Source organism: Oncorhynchus gorbuscha, linkage group LG19, assembly GCF_021184085.1.
Source record: "Oncorhynchus gorbuscha isolate QuinsamMale2020 ecotype Even-year linkage group LG19, OgorEven_v1.0, whole genome shotgun sequence".
Classification (NCBI taxonomy): Eukaryota; Metazoa; Chordata; class Actinopteri; order Salmoniformes; family Salmonidae; genus Oncorhynchus; species Oncorhynchus gorbuscha.
Window position 1 is genome coordinate 21832608 of NC_060191.1, and position 18250 is coordinate 21850857.

Consider the following 18250-nt stretch of genomic DNA (forward strand, 5'->3'; position numbering starts at 1 on the left):
AAGTAATAATGTTGCTGTCCCCACTACAATATTAAAATTCTTAAATACATGTAATTTTGTCCTTGAAACATTTAATTGAAATACTGTAAAGACTTCCATTTATTCCTTCTTCTGGGAAGTACCAATATGTCCGACCGGTGGCTTCAAAGCCTCTCATTGGCCAATACACAGCATTTGCAATCTAGTGTTTATATAGATCATTGCCCCTGAACTGGACAGGAGATACACATGCAAAGCTTCAATCATTAGGCAAAGGGTACATTTGATGTCAAAGCCTGTTTTAGGCAGTTCCAACCCCAAGCCATTTTCTAAAGATAGGATATGTACTCAGTTGAGTTTGATTAGTTTGGCAACAGACGCATTGGGAACACCTCTAACACTTGAGCTCATTAACTGAATGACCACTTGTAACACCTGCTCTGCCATGCTTTTGACAGCTAAACTAGGGCATATGACGGAGGAGCATATAAAAAGATCCAGAGTAACGCCCACGCCTATTTCAAGAGAAGTGGTGGAATTGTCAGACTTGCGTCAAAGTAAACATACCTTAATAGAATATGACTCAAGTAAAAAAGTCACACAGTTAAATACTACTTGAGTGAAAGTCTAAAAGTATTTGGTTTTTAAATATACGTACGTATCAAAAGTAAAAGTATATTATATTAAGCAAACCAAATGGCACAATTTTTTTTTTTAATTTTTATTTATTTAAGGATAGCCAGGGGCACACTCCAACACTCAGACGCCATTTACAAATAAAGCATTTGTGTTTAGTGAGTCCGCAAGATCAGAGGCAGTAGAGATGACCAGGGATGTTCTCTTGATAAGTGTGTGAATTGGACCATTTTCCTGTACTGCTAAGCCTTCAAAATGTAAGGAGTACTTTTGGGTGTCAGGGAAATTGTACGGAGTAAAAAGTATATCATTTTCTTTAGGAATGTAGTGAAATAAAAGTTATCAAAAATTGAAATAGTAAAGTATTTACATAAACAATCCTCTGAAGTGAAACATATTGTAACGGTTCTCGTCCTCCTTTTCTGAGGAGGAGTAGTAAGAAGGATCGGAGGACCAATGTGCAGCGTGGTAAGTGTCCATATTGTATTTATTATATGAACACAAAACAAAAACAGTGAAAACGAAACTAAATAGTCCTGAACGGTGAAATAGCACAGAACAGAAAATAATCACCCACGAAACACAATAGAAAACAGGCTCCCTAAATATGGTTCTCAATCAGGGACAATGATTGATAGCTGCCTCTGATTGAGAACCATACCAGGCCAAACACAGAAATAGCAGATCATAGAAAAACTAACATAGACAACCCACTCAACTCACACCCTGACCAAACTAAAACAAAGACATAACAAAAGAACTAAGGTCAGAACGTGACACATATCGTTTGAATCCAGAGAAGTTGGAATCGCAGAACCACAATCAAATAACCATGTGGCTCTAGTTAAGCCAGGAAGCATGTCTACCACTGAGGGGCCTGGGGATCACTCAAACGCCTGCAACACTCTGACAAAGATGAGTGGCTGTTTTTAGCGGCTGTTTTAAGTGCTCAACTCCTGCTGCAAAGCTTTGTGGCACTCAGGGGAGTGGAAGAGGGAGATTGTGGAGAGAGAGAGAGAGAGAGAGAGAGAGAGAGAGAGAGAGAGAGAGAGAGAGAGAGAGAGAGAGAGAGAGAGAGAGAGAGAGAGAGAGAGAGAGAGAGAGAGAGAGAGAGAGAGAGAGAGAGAGAGAGAGAGAGAACGATTCAGACAAGCAAAGGCAAGATGGATCCTGGCTACTTGAAATAGAGTATTTCCAGTAATGATCTCTACTGGTATTTTATTTGCATAGTTACTGTGTGGCCCTGAAAGGCCTGGGTGACGCTGGGAGCAGAGCGCTACAGATTAGCAGTGAAGCGAGCAACAGACAGAGAGAGGAGAGAGAGAGAGCTACGATATTGAAGATAACACTACACATCTCTGGAATCACAGAGGAGCCACCAAAAAAGACTGCAGTTTAATTGGACCAAGTCGTTTTGGAGTAGCACTAAATAAGAGTATGCTGCACCAAGAGTGTGCAAAATGAATACATAACCTTATAGTGTGTATATAGATGTTTTTAACTGCATTAGTTGGGTAAAGTTATTTCAGTATGAGTAAAATTGGAACACTTCAAAGGCCGAGTGAGGTCAATAACATGATTTCCCAGGGTTTTGTATATATTTCCACACTATGAACTTGGAATAATACTATACAAATTGTGAAAATTATGATAATGCCCTTTTAGTGTAAGAGCTGTTAAAAATGGCCGCCTGACATTTCTGCCTGTTTTGGTAGGATGCAGTCACCAGGAGGAAAATAAGTTAATAGATCAAGAAATTGCTCACGCTAAGAAGCTATTTTTGTTTCTTTTTGACCATTTTGATTGAAAACAGTCACAGTAAGGTACTTAACTGTTACCCAGAAATGATTTGATATTGAGGTAAAAACAGCAGCATTGGGCCTTTAAGTAACAGTGTAAGTAGATAGCCACTGATGAGGGAAAGTAGCTACTTATAGACAAACTAGATGGAAGATGTCAAAGTGAGATGTTCTGCGATTGATTTTTTTTTTTTTACCTGTGATGTTGTAGAAATAGTGAAAGCAGTTCAGGTTCAGACTACATGGCTCCTTCTCTGTGGTGTCCGGACATTGTCTCCCTGCTCCAGGTGACCGGATGGCGTAAGCTGTCCGTTTCCTACTGTTGTTGTAACTGCATGGCTGAAAAGTAGGCACAATTTCACATCGACATGGAGGGGTTGAGCAAAAAGGGGGGAGGGTTGTGTATTTTTGTTATAGCGTAAATGATTTGGCAGCAAGTCATAAGACGTCTACGTAGACAGATCACTGAACTGGAACTAAGCCCCTTTTCAATGGAGACGCCTTGTCGCCATGATGTCCATATTTATTGAACATGAAAGTCGATTCAACTGTGTGAATTTGAAGGCTTCTGGATTATTTCCCAGCTTTTTCTCCATATTTAATTGTCTTAAATAAAAGTGGATTAACATTCCATGTTTTGATGTCATGCCATTCCCAATTCCCAGGGCTGCCAACATTTCCATATCCTCTCTACTGGCATTCCTGGAATATGGAATTCCTAGGAATTTTGCGGAAAAACGTTGAGGATGCTTCTCAAATAGATATTCCAACCTTACATTCCCTTTACACAGTGTGAGAGTGGGAAGAACACTGCCTCTGGAATAACATCGCTGGAATATTTTATTCCTCATGAATTAAACATGGTACCGGCAAGACTCCATGTTGAGATTGGAATTGTGGGAAGTCAGCATGTCAAGCACTTCAAGAGAACGGGGTGTGATTAACAATGGCTGGCGCCTTTTCAGGAAAACAGCAGGTGACGTCGAAACAGTTCAATCGCTCTTTTTTTTTACAACCAATGAAATGTGTCAGAGGGGGAGGAGTGGACCCCTTACTGCGGTTAACTACTGGACTTTGATTATATTCAGTAATATTTCATACATGTGTCTATTTTACAGCTGTGAGGCAACCATGGTCGGGCTGCCTTTACCGTGTTACAAAGGCTTCCTAGCAGTGTCAGGCTGGAGAGTGAGAATGGTTCATGATCCGATCGGAGCCGGTGCAGCTGTTTCACCAGGGGATTTCTACATCCAGAAATACATTCACCTCCACTGAAGTCTCGATCAGGAAGTAGTTACATCGGTTTCTTTCTCTGTGTATTTTAATGGGCGAGAATTGGATAATGTGATTCACAGGCATTTGTTACCGTTCTGCAGCACACATTTCAATTTTTATTTTATTTTTCTGCCTCCGTGGAGGAGGAAATATCATACTGTGAAGGACTCACAATCCATTTATCCTAAGACAAACAAACTCTTTATGTTAGGTTCCAGTCTCTTTCGAAAAGTGAGAAATGGGTATCAGTTTCAATCACAGGACTTCATATCACAGAATCAGTGGGGTGAATAAAAAAAAACTATCCTACAGATCCAGGGTCAGTTCCTACCACATACATGTACCAGGCTGCAGCAACTCCAGAGAGGCCAAAACTTTTGTACAGATCCAGGAAACCTCTTACCACACTCATCACATACACATCATACATACATGAATAGAGATGACTGGTCTCAGACCAGTTATTCTTACCAGGCTGCAGCGGTTCCAGCTGCTCCAGTCAGAGAGGACACAGTCCTCGGGGCAGGGCAGCCGGCTTCCCCGCGTCCCCAAGGGCATGTCCTCCGGGTCACACAGGTAGTCCTCCACAGACTCAGATGGACCGTCAATAGTGTTCAGCATACACCTATGGGATTGGCCCAGAGATGTGTTCATATGACCTTACATAGTCAAAACATTTAGCTGTCAATCAAACGCAATATATACAACATATTTACATGCATATGTTGAGGACCATGGATTTATACTGTGCGTGACACAACGGTCTTCGTATGAGGGAGTGGAACATCGCTTGGGATGGTTTTATTTAGGCTACAGTAGTGTGATGTAGTGAAAGGGTATAGTACCTGACTTTGCGGGTCTGGACGCCCTCTCCACAGTTCTCCTTCAGGTCCAAGTTGCTGACCTTCCACACACTCCAGGGTTCAGCCACCCACACATACTGACTGCAGTCACTAATACAGGGCACAACCTCATACACCTGGGGGAAGGCACCAGGCAAGAGGTTTGACACTTAATATGTATATGGTTATTACCTCCGTTTATCATTGAGTTTGGGTGACAAGAATAGTGTCAATGATATTACTGTGTTGAGATGATTAAGACATTACCAGAGGTGTTTTGTTAGTGCTTATGTCTATCCCTTTTAATCTTACCCCTGCTACGTCTGTGAGTGTTCTGTACAGTACTATGCACAACAAGAGATATTTAGTATGTGGGACATGGTTGACAATGGGAATTGATAATACTGAAAAGGGTCTTACCTGGGCCTATTGTGTTTATCCGTATCCAGTGTGCATTGTGGAATGAAAGTGACAAAGATTTGGTATAATTGACAAATGCAAATATTGAATGGCTTCGATCAAACATTTGATTAATGTGACGTTGTAAATAAAGGCTGCCTCTGTGAAGACCCCTTTAGAGAGTTCAAACACTGAGAAACAGATCAACATACCATGAATTTAATCCACTTCTCTGAATCTGTTGCTATTCATGTTGAAGGTAAAAAAAAAAATGTAATTTCTCAAATCATTTCTGTTGGATGGATCCATTTATAGTATCCATTCCCCTGGCCCTCTATTCTACCCAGCAAAAGCAATTTGGCAATCATGAGAGAAAGTAACGGAAGGTAATTCAAACAGAATATTTTAATGAATATTTCATTTGTTTCTCTCTCCTATGTGTTTGTAATAATGTGTTTCTAACACAAAAACGGTGTTATTTATCACAAACAGTGCCTGAAAAAATAATTTATATTAGGAAAAACTGGCATCCATATTAGGAAGTCCCTCAGCTGTCAGACAAAATTCTTACAAGTAAACATGAACTAATTTCTACATTAGACAGTCTTGTGAGTGTTTCTCATGCTGTACCTGGTTGATGTGGTCCAGTTTGGGGCAGGGTCGCCCTCCGTTGTAGGGTTTCTCCCGGAGCCACTTGGATCGCACTTTGACCCCGCTACCACATGACTTGCTGCAGCGGGACCAGTTGGACCACTCGCTGAGCTTACAGTCTGATGGACAGGGGATGATGCATGCCTCCTCAATGTAGCCTGCATGGAGGAGAGAGAGAGTGGTGTGAGAAGGGCCAGGAAAAGACAGGGGCCCATGGAGGCCCCCAGGAGCCCTATGATGCATAGCCCTTCCTTTCCATGGTATAGCATCTATTCTAGTCTGATTGCGATAAGGTTATGACATGTTGCAAAACGTAATTGCATGTTCATGACATTTTCACGAAGGAGTTAAAGCATAATGTTACCCATTCTATTTTTGTTTTCCGTAATAAACAATAACGTCGTAATAAACTCTTGTGAAAATATTGTATGTGCAACTTGGAGAAAATCCAAGGTGTAACGATATCACATGACCAGAAAACCAATACTAGCACCAACAACATGAGCAAATAATGGCTCAACTGTTGATTTCCAGAGACGGCTGATGTTGCGCTATAACAATAGAGCTACACCCCAGGGTCTCATATGGAGCTGTTAAAATAAATAAAAAATACTCTGGAACAGTGGTTTGGGTCAACTGTAAGCTTTTTCATGTAATCTATGTTTCCTCAAGTGGCTGACAGGGTCATGACATGGCAACTGGGGCTGGCTGGCTTAAGCGTCTCACTCTGCTTTATTACTCCTGTTTATCTGGATCCCTACATCCCCAAGCCCTGATATCCTGTGTCTGTCTCGACAAGCACACAGAGGTCGCAGGCTAATGCACTGGAAGAGGTTATCCATGTGAACCACTGGCTACATTTCAGTGGAGATCAACACGTTTCTTCTCGATGCTTTTTCACGAGATGGTTGTTAATGAACTGGAATGTACGGTGTATTGTATACGTTTGAGGGCTGGGTCTGAACTAAAGCTTCAGGGTTGAAGGCCTGAGGCTGTGTTATTGTGTAGCAGCGTTTCCCTGTGGTCCCATCCAGATTGAATTGGAAAACAGCTAAATCAATGAAGTGAACACGCAAGGAGACAAAATGAGGTGTTTGTGCATAAAATGCACTTTTTTTTGACAACATTCTGTCTTCCTGAAGACTCTCTAGGTGCTGGGTGTGTGATTGATTGGAAGCCCTGGCTGTTAACTGCTACCATTGTCAGCAGTATTTGACCCTGGAATCCTGTTCAAACATAGGAGCTCCCTGAGTGATGGGGCAGACCACATGGCAGGAAGACGGGGTGGCAGGGAAATAAGCCTCTCCGATCCCAACAGGGGTGACCCTAGTGGCACAGTGACACGCCTTACTGTGACATCACAAACACCAGTGGAGGCTGGTGGGAGGAGCTGTAGGAGGACAGACTCAGTGTAATGACTGGAATGGATGAATGGAACGGTATCAAACAGATCAAACATAATGAAACCACATGTTTGACTCAGTCCCATTTATTCAATTTCACAATGTAAATTGTCTCATTAAATGCTTTCAATATTTCTATATGAATTTGTATAATTTATAGTTGGTTAGAGATTTTTTAAGTTATATAAATTTGGAGCTACTGACATTTTAAAATATTGTCCCATATCCCTTAAGGATAATGAATGCCAAACCAAATTGACCATGGGCATGATGATTGTTCACGTGCAGCTGCGCGGTCCTGAACTAATGATTACTTGGGTGCTGCCAGCTGTGGGCAGGATTGAAATAAACCCAACCCAAGGAAAACTTATACACTAACCTTCATTCCGTGACGTGCCATTGTTTTCCTAATTATCTCTCAAATCTCAGTTTGGACGTGACTGACCTTATGAACAAAATGATCCTATTTACACTTTGTAACACTAGAACAAATGTTTCGGACTAATATCGATGCCACATAGGCCATTTTCTACCAGAGAAGTTGTTAATAGCCTTCAATTGCTCTTTAAGCCAGCCTAATGATCTGAAATCATCCCTTATGCCATGTAGTTCATGGACCCTCACATATGTGTTCATCCCCTATAGATCTACATGAACCCCCTGATACAGTTCTGTTCCTACAGTGCCAATTCCAATCAGAGGAATTAGAACCAGAGTTAAACATACAGAGAGTGTCTCTATATGTCTGATTAGTACTGCAGCTACAGTGTAAAGACAGTTTCAAACCAAAACACATTTTGATGTATAGTTATCCGCTGCGTGTCTGCAGGGGTGTGGTGGAATGAGAGGATACGGAGTGGGAGAAACACTGCATATTGTATCACATTTCTTGAGGGATCCATAGAATGGATGTGTTGCTGTTTAATCAGAACTTTTCTGTTCCACAGCACAGCTTAAATTTAGCACAACCTATTGCGTTCACCTGATTTGTTTTGCTGCGTCATTTCGGCAGTTTGGAAGTGGCCCAATCATCTCTTAATACCATGGCAGCCCCTCCTCCTCTCACTACATTAGCTAACCCTAATCCTCAACAGCACTCTCCTGCCCATGTAGAGTAGTTCACTAGCCCTTACTAATATGTCGGCTCCCAATCGCCTCCAACTAAACCACTTCCCCACCACAACCTCACATACTGCTAGAGGTTACTGGTCCTTAACAACATGTCCGCCTTACTACAAGCCTTCACCTACAGCGCAGATTCCCACAGTGACCTCATTCCTCAGTCCTTCTCCGCTATGCAATCTGGTTTCAGAGCTTGTCATGGGTGCACCTCAGCCACGCTCAAGGTCCTAAACGATATCTTAACCACCATTGATAAGAAACAATACTGTGCAATACTGTGCAATACTGTGCAGCCGTATTCATTGACCTGGCCAAGGCTTTCGACTCTGTCAATCACCACATCCTCTTCGGCAGACTCGATAGCCTTGGTTTCTCAAATGATTGCCTCGCCTGGTTCACCAACTACTTCTCTGATAGAGTTCAGTGTGTCAAATCGGAGGGCCTGTTGTCCGGGCCTCTGGCAGTCTCTATGGGGGTGCCACAGGGTTAAATTCTTGGACCAACTCTCTTCATCATCAATGATGTCGCTCTTGCTGCTGGTGAGTCTCTGATCCACCTCTACGCAGACGACACCATTCTGTATACTTCTGGCCCTTCTTTGGACACAGTGTTAACAACCCTCCAGACGAGCTTCAATGCCATACAACTCTCCTTCTGTGGCCTCAGAGCAAATGCTCTTAAATACAAGTAAAACTAAATGCATGGTCTTCAACCAATCGCTGCCTGCACCTGCCTGCCCGTCCAACATCACTACTCTGGATGGTTCTGACTTAGAATATGTGGACAACTACAAATACCTAGGTGTCAGGTTAGACTGTAAACTCTCCTTCCAGACTCATATCAAACATTTCCAATCCAAAGTATCCTTCACTCATGCTGCCAAACATACCATTCTAAACTGACCATCCTACCGATCCTCGACTTCGGCGATGTCATTTACAAAATAGCCTCCAATACCCAGTCAATAAATTGGATGCAGTCTATCACAGTGCCATCCGTTTTGTCATCAAAGCCCCATATACTACCCATCATTGCGACCTGTACGCTCTTGTTGCTTTGCTTTATCTTGGCCAGGTAGTAATTGTAAATGAGAACTTGTTCTCAACTTGCCTACCTGGTTAAATAAAGATGAAATAAAATATACATTAAAAAAAATTCCCTCTTAAACACCCAATTCCTGTCAAGCCAAGGCCAAGCCTCTCAGAGCCATCCCATAGTTTATAATCATGGAAAAGGGAATGGCTGAGTTACAAAGTACAGAATCCATACTAGAAACATTGTCAAGGTGAGGCGTGAAGGTCCAAGGAGGAGGAATGGCAAGGTTCCTAATATGGATTCTGTACACATGGTCACTGGTCAGTACTCCAACCAACACCTTTTAACCCACCATGGAGACTTGAACAGTTCACGTGTGAAACGTTAACCCCATAAAATGGGGAAAACTCCATAGACTCCAGCAAATCAGCAATAGATGAACTTGTGTCAAATCATCACCGCTTGAGTCCAAAACTTTACAAAAAGGTTAACAGTAAAAGGAATGTCTGTGTATGTCGTCGCTGTGAGCAACACAGCCTTTCAGCGTTAATCCCCGCCTCTATTGATCTCTGGGGGGGGGTAGAGATAACTACCCCCCCCCCCTCCTCTTCTATTAATATTAACCCTGACGATGGGAGGAAGAGAGAGAGCAAGAAGAGAGAAAGAGAGAGGGCGAGAGAGAGTGAGAGATACGCAGAGAGAGAAAGAGAGAGGGAGAGAAGAGAGGGAGAGAGAGTCAGAGAGAGAAACATGAGAGGGAGAGAGATAGGGAAGTGATATTGCATGTATTACGCTACATACCGTAACGAGACGATCATCTCAGTGACAAAAACACATTATTCGAGAACACTATCAATAATTCCTTCCATAATCATATACATTATACCTTGTCCCACAAACACACACATATTTTCATTCCTAATACGTCCCAGTGCCGGGCTCCAGTCGTACCCACTCCCAGGCTTACTAATGTGCAACTGATTCTCTGAGTCATAGCTTGGGCTCTGTTCAGAAATGTATGACACTGATGTGTTCATTTCTACATCTCGCTCTCTGCTGCCACTTATATCAGTACATGTCTTCAAAATTCAACTATTCTAAAAGCAATTTGTCTGCATGTGTCAAATTAGAGAGGGCATCGAGTGTTCCTTTGCGCTTCATGTTTTAAGAACAAGAAGATAAGAGCGATTCAGATAAGAAAAGTTCAGACAAGAATATTCGAGAAAATAAATCATGTCAAGTTCAGTTTAAAAGAAAATCCAGTTTTAAAAATAAACAGTTGTTTTAAAAATAGTAATATTCATGAGAGCCAGAGAACTTAGAAAGTGGTAAAACATCTTACATTTTAATACAGATATTGCAATGTTTTGTACACGCATTGCTTATTGATTCACTGAAATCATCATTGGAGAGAAACCTAGCAACCCAGTCGACCCACATCCCCGCCCTTGGCATCAAACCAAGCACTGTAGCTGTGATTTGGGGCAGATTTGGTGCTGGCAGGTCATCAGTCATCATCAGAGATGAGGGGTCATAGTTAACAGAGCAATGCATGATGCCATTAGGAGCATACTCTCTCTGTGTCTGTATTAGTGTGTGTTAATTAGTGTGTGTATTGGTGTGTGTGTGTATTAGTGTGTGTGTGTATATTAGTGTGTGAGGGGCTCAGGGGGAGATTACGGCTAGTCAGCTTCCCCCTGGGGGGCACGCACACACACACACACACACACACACACACACACACACACACACACACACACACACACACACACACACACACACACACACACACACACACACACACACACACACACACACACACACACACACACACACACACAACAACTCCACCCCACCATGGCTGTTGCATCGTGAGGTCTCCACCAGTCTGTTGTCCTGGTCGTAACACACCATGGCCTGGTAGCGGTAGCCCTGGCCACACTCCTTGATGTTCCCCTGGACCTTCGTGCCCGGGAGACTCTCCACCCGGTCTCCCACGGCCAGGATGCAGTCGGACCAGTTGCCCAAGGGCTGGGCGTTGTACTTGTCACACGGGCAGTACTGCGTCTCGCTCAGAGGGTACATCTGGGTGTTCTTACACTTGTCCTTCTTCTTGCTTCTCCCTGGGGTGGAGAGAGGATAAGGGTTAGTAGGTAGGACGTTTGTGTTTGTGTGTGTCTGCCTGCCTGCAGGTCTGTCATGTGCAATTTAAAAGCTAAACTCCATCCTGTCACTAGGCATTAATATGCATAATTATGTTCTCATTGAGTAACATATAAATATTCCACATCCAGATTAATTGGACCAGACCTCATTAAAATTCTTAGGCTGCTCCCCAAAACAAGAGACTTTATCTAATAGTTGCTAATAGCATCTATGCTGCACTCTAGCAGGCTACATGCTACCTCCCCTTCTCGCAAGGTCATAGAGTAAACTGAATCAGTCATGTGTTGCTTATAAGCTATAGAACTTCCTTAATGGACAGCCCCGGTGCAAAGTGCCATACTACCAAAAGTCCACGCATTTTGTTACTATTCCTCACCTACAAGTAACCTCTTCCTGGTTCGGACCCCCACACAGTCAGCTGTGCAGGACGAGAACTTGGACCAGTTGGTGAGCTGGCAATCATCCTGGCATGGGAGCTGGCACCGCTGAGTGATGGGGGGGCATGGTGTTGGCAAACTTCAGACACTCCCCAATGTCTGCCTGCGCTCCGTCCAGCTGGCGACAGGACACGGCTGTGGGGGGAAATCAAAGGCACAATGTCCCTTGGTGGCCATTTTGTCTGGGTCAAAGAGATTTAGCAGGAATGGAGACATTGATTGGTTTGGTGGGTTGCAGAAAAGGTGTACTATGTAATACAGGGTGGTTGTCAATTGAACACAGCCTCAGGCAGACGTTTTTTTTAAATACGGTCAGTAACAACGTAGAAAGAAGGGTCAGGTTCAATGTTAATATGACAAATATGTTGAGTTTTGAATAAAAGGACATTACTGAAGATATTGCAATATGTGCTTTTCGTTATGCCGTAGACACTCAAGATCCAATTATTTTTCTACCCCAAAGTAACTTACAAGCAGAGTTCTGCTCAAACTCCCTTGGGCCTCTGTTGACTCTATACGTTTGGATCGCTGTAGCCTGTTGATATGTGTGGGGTTGTTTGTGGTGGCATGTGTGTTGACAGTGAGTGTGACTGGCGGTCAGGAGTGTTCCAGGTCCCTCCAGGTACACAGCAGTGAGAAGCTGTGAGAAGCCGTGAGACGCCCCAGGGGTAAAGAGACACTGTGTCTCAGCATGTCTCAGAGAATGACAAGCAGTGACCTGGATTCTTTAGAGCCCAGGGATGTTAACGTCTACAATCACAGGCTATGAGAGTCAGCCCAACGCTTACAGGAGGATTGTGGATGTCAGATCGTTTGTGTGAAGAAAAGGAAATTGTAACGTGTCTCTTTCCATTTATGCATATTAGCACTTCACAAGTGGCAATTTACAACATTGCTACTGATTATAGTTCTATTTAAAGCTATATAACAATGGAATTATTCTGTGACCTGAAAAAACATATGTACGCTCCTTTTATCTACAGTAGGTGAGCCATTCCTGAATGCAAGTAAAACGTACGCTTCAATATGCTGTCATATGGTGTTCGCTTACAATTGAAACATATTTACAGGTTGTAGTTAGCCAGGGGAGGAATGTAGCAGCTCTCCCAAATGGAGCTGTGATTGAAGCTGCATGAAAAGAGCCTGAGGTACCTGGTACTTAGAAACTGTCTCAAACAAACAAGGTGGATGCCTAAGTCATGAAGACATTGACATCCTAAATTCACTGAGGGATGACAAGCGGTGTCCTCAGTGCTGCGGGGAGTGTCAACCCCAGTTCACGTCTTCGCCTAAAGGAGAAGAATTTGACAAGTGGTTTAAGAAGCACAATTTGCCTCTCCTAACCTTGCCAAATCCATCTGTTTTCTCCTGGCTGAGATTCAGAGGCCACAAAGAATGTCAATTTCATTGTGGATGTTTAAATTGGATAGAAGAGTAAGTAATAGAATGGGATTTGTGAAGGAAAAAAGAGACGGTTAAAGGATGTCATTTCACCTCTTGTTTGAAGACCTGGTCCACATGTCTCCCGAGCCCCTGGGCTGTCCTCCCTGATGTACCATGGCACCAATTGACACCTTCTCCATTTGTGTGACTTCCACCTGCAATAGAGGAAGTATTGTGATGATGCTGATTGTGATAATGATGTTGAACGTGATGATGATCATCAAGTCAATGTCATCACAATCATTAAAATCATCACATTCAACAGTAACATTATCAGCAGACAGTAGAGGTCATTAGTGTATAGTAACGATACACTTTATGAGTAAGAGTTGCTAACGACAGTAGCAATAGTATCATCGTTGGTGTAATCATCTCCATGTACAGGGTCTTCAGAAAGCACTGTGCTGTACCTGTAACCAGGGCAGACTTTAGGAGCCTCACAGTCCTTTTCCTCCTCCAGCACCTCAGGACAGTCTTGGCCCCCGTTGGCTGGAAGCTGGAGGATGACGTGTTTTCTCCACTGCTTCTTCTTCTGAATGTTACCAGCTGACAAAGCAAACAGTACATTGAGTATTACTTTAATTCTATCTTATAATTCGAGTTTCAAACACCGGAAATTTGTCACAGTACCTAAACCTGTCTGGCTCGGTGTTGGACTGTCTGTCACAGTGTTGGACTGTCTGTCACAGTGTTGGACTGTCTGTCACAGTGTGCAGCTCTCTCACTCGTGGAGAGTGGAATAGAGCTAGAGCTAGAGCTAGGTCACAATGTTAAGCGACCCTCTCCCTCATTGCAGCGCTAGATAGAACTTTGTGGAATAACGCAGATCTATGAAGAAAAACCAGGTTCTGTCACAGCGAACAAGCTTTATTCGGGAAGCCCCTTTGATTGGGAGATATGGCATATACATTTTATGTGATGCATTTGTGTTGTGGGTTCACAATTCTTACCTTTTATAAGATCTCTGCCAAGCAGGGAGGGAAATAATCTACTCAGGACTTACTGCACATGCAACAACACAGCACAAGGGAACTCCTCATAAACACTACACTGTCTCCTGCAGATTTCTAAATACACTAGGACATCCTTTTACTATACTGTCAGAAGCATCATCAGACCTCGGTAGAGGCCTATTTCATATCCCTCTTTCAACGCATTCATCTGGAAACCAAGCAGAACACTTTGACGTTTGAGAAACATGGATGAACGTCTCATTTTGACGTGAGACTGTGAGAGCTGGTTGCTTTCATGAGCTCGAGAACTGTAGCAAAACTTCCCCCACCTTTTAGATCAGAAGATATCCGCCTACCATTCCGTCATGTCAACCATCCATCCATCCAAATCCAATAATTCCATGGCTTCGCCTTTGTCTTTATAAACGTTCACACACTTGGCCCATTCTATGACATGGGATAATCCAAAGAGCAACACAGCAGCTGTCGATTGCCAGTGACCATCCTTCATCAAGTAGCATTTGCTATATATGATCAACACACACCTTTCAAGGAGTATGGTATTTGATGCAAACATGTAAGAATAATTGGGCTTGGCTTGCAAACAAAATATGTAATTTCGCTGTCATCACAGAACGTAGATTATTTTTGTAGATCTGCTTCATTCCACAAAGTTCTATCTAGCACCACAGTGAGGGGGAGGGTTGCAGAACCTTGTGACCTAGCTCTAGCTTCTACTTCACTCTCCACTCTGAAATGTGCCGCTGTTCCCTTTTAAATGATGTTGAGACATTCCATGTCAAACTGATGTATTTCAGGGTAGAGTGGGCGAACGTTGACTGCTTTATCGTTGCAGTGAAATCATCAACAAGATGGATGCTTTCTCCACGATCAGCGGTATTCCCAATAGACACACCCGGTGAATAAACACAATTAAGAACTATAAAGTTCTGCCAGAGCTCTGACTATAGATCACTGGTTCTCAATCCTGGTCCTGGGGACCCAAAGGGGTGCACATTTTTGTTTTTGCCCGAACACTACACACCTGATTCAAATCATCAACCCATAATCAGGCTTTGGTGATTTGAATCAGGTGTGTAGTGCGAGGGCAAAAACAAAAATGTGGGTCCCCAGGACCAGGATTGAGGACCAGTGATCTATACTGATGAAGATGTTGTTTTATGGTTCAGGACTGGCCCAGGAGTGATGAATCATATTATATGAGTGTATTACAGGCTCCGGGTAGCCTTGACCTTCAGTTTCAACCAGTGTGGGTAGGAGGCAGGTCATCCTATACAGCAAGAGAACATCAGCACTACTATCAAAATATACGACTGAGACTGTGTGTGGCGAGGGCCAAAGATTCATGCAGTCATGCCAAATATAGAAGTCATCAAAATCTGAACGATGATAATTTCATCCCATAAATCAATGTAATGTATTCAACAATGTTCTCCAGCTGTGGCCATGGCTGTCTGACAAAGGTGACGTGGTCTGAAGGTGTTTTTATCACAGCATGAAAACAACACTAGCAACAACAACATGGCATCTTGTCACTTGTAGCCACAGGCTAGAATGTTTACTGGTTTGCACTAAATTAGGTCATCTTAGGGTCATCCTACATGTCAATCTGTCAAATGAAATATCCGTAAAGAAACGAGAGTAATACAACTTAAGGAAACTGTAATGAGTCGTTTACATTGCATGCATCACCCAATTGGTGCCAGTTTCCTTATTCCTCCCAGTTTTCCATTGGTTTATAATATCAATGATTTCTATGCTTCATGATGAAAGCTGACATGCATAATATTCCTCTGAGCGGTTGGATAAGCAAGTAATTCCATTTAGGAGAGCATTTTTGCTCCATAGTACCTAGCTCCCAAGAGACTTACAATGAACAAGTACAGATGTATGATATTAATTTGAGCCAGTATGCTACAGCAGGAAAATAACCCTGCAGCAACAGGAAATGTGAATTATTATTATGTGGATTATAAATAATATTTTTTTTTTGTAGGGGTTGATATATTTAAGGGGAAAAGTCAGACATTTCTAAGTGGACATTTCAAACTATAGAAGCCTTTTTAAGACTCAAATACACTGCATAGCAGGTAAGTTGTCCTGCGACCGGGTGATCAAATTAAGATCCTACATCTGTCTTTGCACAGTAGCTTGAATTCTTCTTTCATACCTGCATCACAGGTGGGAGAGCACTGGGACCAGTCGCTGAAGGGGGTTACGATGCAGTCCTTCTTACAGGGCATTCGACAGGGCCGCACTGTACCTGGACGAGGACTCTCAGGACATCTACATGATAAGCATACACACACTACTGGTAACACATGCAAACACATAGCTGGTAACACACAGACACAGGCTTCTCACTTTGGCTGCAGGAATTCAAATGACTCATCGGATTGGCCAAGAGCCACGGAGCTATCGAGGAACAATGATAGATTTTTGGCTGAGAAGATACTCCTCTCAGAAAGTACTGTAACCTGCTTGGCTTTGTACTCTGTCATTTTTCTATGTAAAACCACTTGGCTTTTATCGAGAGAAATCCAGTGTTTTCTGAAGCACAAACTAGGACAACAAGAAGCAACTGTCTGATAAGATGTCCTTTATCTATTATGTCCATGTCAATCTATGGTACCACTGACAGATAAGAAAAGAGGGGGCCTCCCAGGTGGTGCAGTGGTCTAAGGAATTGCATCGCAGTGCTAGCTGTGCTGCTAGAGATCCTGGTTTGATTCCAGGCTCTGTCGCAGTCGGACGTGACCGGGAGACCCATGGAGCGTGCACAATTGGCCCAGTGTCGTCCGAGTTAGGCGAGGGTTTGCCCGGCATGGATATTCTTGTCCCATCGTGCTCTAGCGACTCCTGTGGCAGGCCGAGCGCAATCCACGCTGACAAGGACGCCAGGTGTACGGTGTTTCCTCTGACACATTGGTGTGGCTGGCTTCCGGGGTAAGCGGGCGTTGGGTTAAGAAGCAGTGTGACTTGGCTGGGTTGTGTTTCGGAGGACGCATGGCTCTCGACCTTCGCCTCTCCCGAGTCTGTACAGGAGTTGCAGCGATGGGACAAGACTGTAACTACCAATTAGATACCACGAAATTGGTGAGAAAAAGGGGTAAAAGTAAAAAAGGAAAGAGATCAACTTATGTCTTATTATGTAGGGCAATTTAAACATGACCTACAGTATACGGCTTTAGCAGCTCAGCAGCGCCTTTGTTAATATTCATTTCTGTTAAATGGAGAATCTGCATTTAATTCCTCCAGGCTAGATTCAGTTCACTATAGATAAGACCCTCGATGGGAATCATTCCCGTTTTAAATTGATTATATTGCTGGACGATAATCCGTTAGATCGCTGGGATTGTGGTTGGAGCCGGTCTTCATATTTAACGGACAAAGGATTATATGTAATCTCCAGCCTATAGTTATAAGTACCTCTGATCCCCAGTGAAAGGCCACTGGATGAAGATAAACGGGGGAAAATTGTCCGTCTAAAAGACATCAAGTCATCTGATTTTTCGGAACATGGGCTCTCCTGGGGCTTTTTTAAGTGATGTTGCGGCTCTATTTCCTCATCCTATTGCTGAGATAGCATAGGTAGCCTAGCTAGCGCTGATCATCTGACTCAGGTTTACACACTGGGAGCAAGAGCACTGTCTTCTTCTGGGGTTGCTCCACTCGTTGGCACCGTGTCGTCAGGGGAGAAATAGGGTGCCTGACACACGCACAATGTAATAACGCAGCAGGCAGCTATGCGAAGAAAGATTTACGTTTAATACCAATAGAGAGAGAGAGATAAATCCCTCTTTAGTGAGACAAATCCTCTGGCACGTCCGTACACTGTTTCTACACTCCAAAGCAGTGCTCGGGGATGGAGAATAGAGAGCTGTTGATGATGATAAATATGGGTCAGGCTTGGATCAAATCAGTTTCTTATTTCCTCTTTAGGTTTAAAGAGTTTACACGGATTAACTGCATCAACAACAGGCGCAAAGGTAATGGGAGCCTGTTTAAGGACAAGCTACTTCAGAAGACTTCAAAAGAGAAGCCTACAGGTAGCAATCTTCTAGGCAAAACAATAGAAGATGAGACACT

At 43.1% G+C, this 18250-nt stretch overlaps 1 protein-coding gene across 1 annotated transcript in view; it reads right to left on the reverse strand.

Moving 5' to 3' along the window:
- The window catches only part of LOC124006364 (thrombospondin type-1 domain-containing protein 7A-like), a 99631-nt gene that overhangs the window by 14986 nt on the left and 66395 nt on the right, over positions 1–18250 (reverse strand). The window contains 10 exon segments of the mRNA XM_046316339.1: positions 2612–2753; positions 4161–4314; positions 4535–4673; positions 5560–5739; positions 10998–11264; positions 11684–11813; positions 11815–11879; positions 13239–13342; positions 13598–13733; positions 16332–16447. Of these exon segments, the coding sequence (XP_046172295.1) occupies positions 2612–2753; positions 4161–4314; positions 4535–4673; positions 5560–5739; positions 10998–11264; positions 11684–11813; positions 11815–11879; positions 13239–13342; positions 13598–13733; positions 16332–16447 (1433 nt within the window).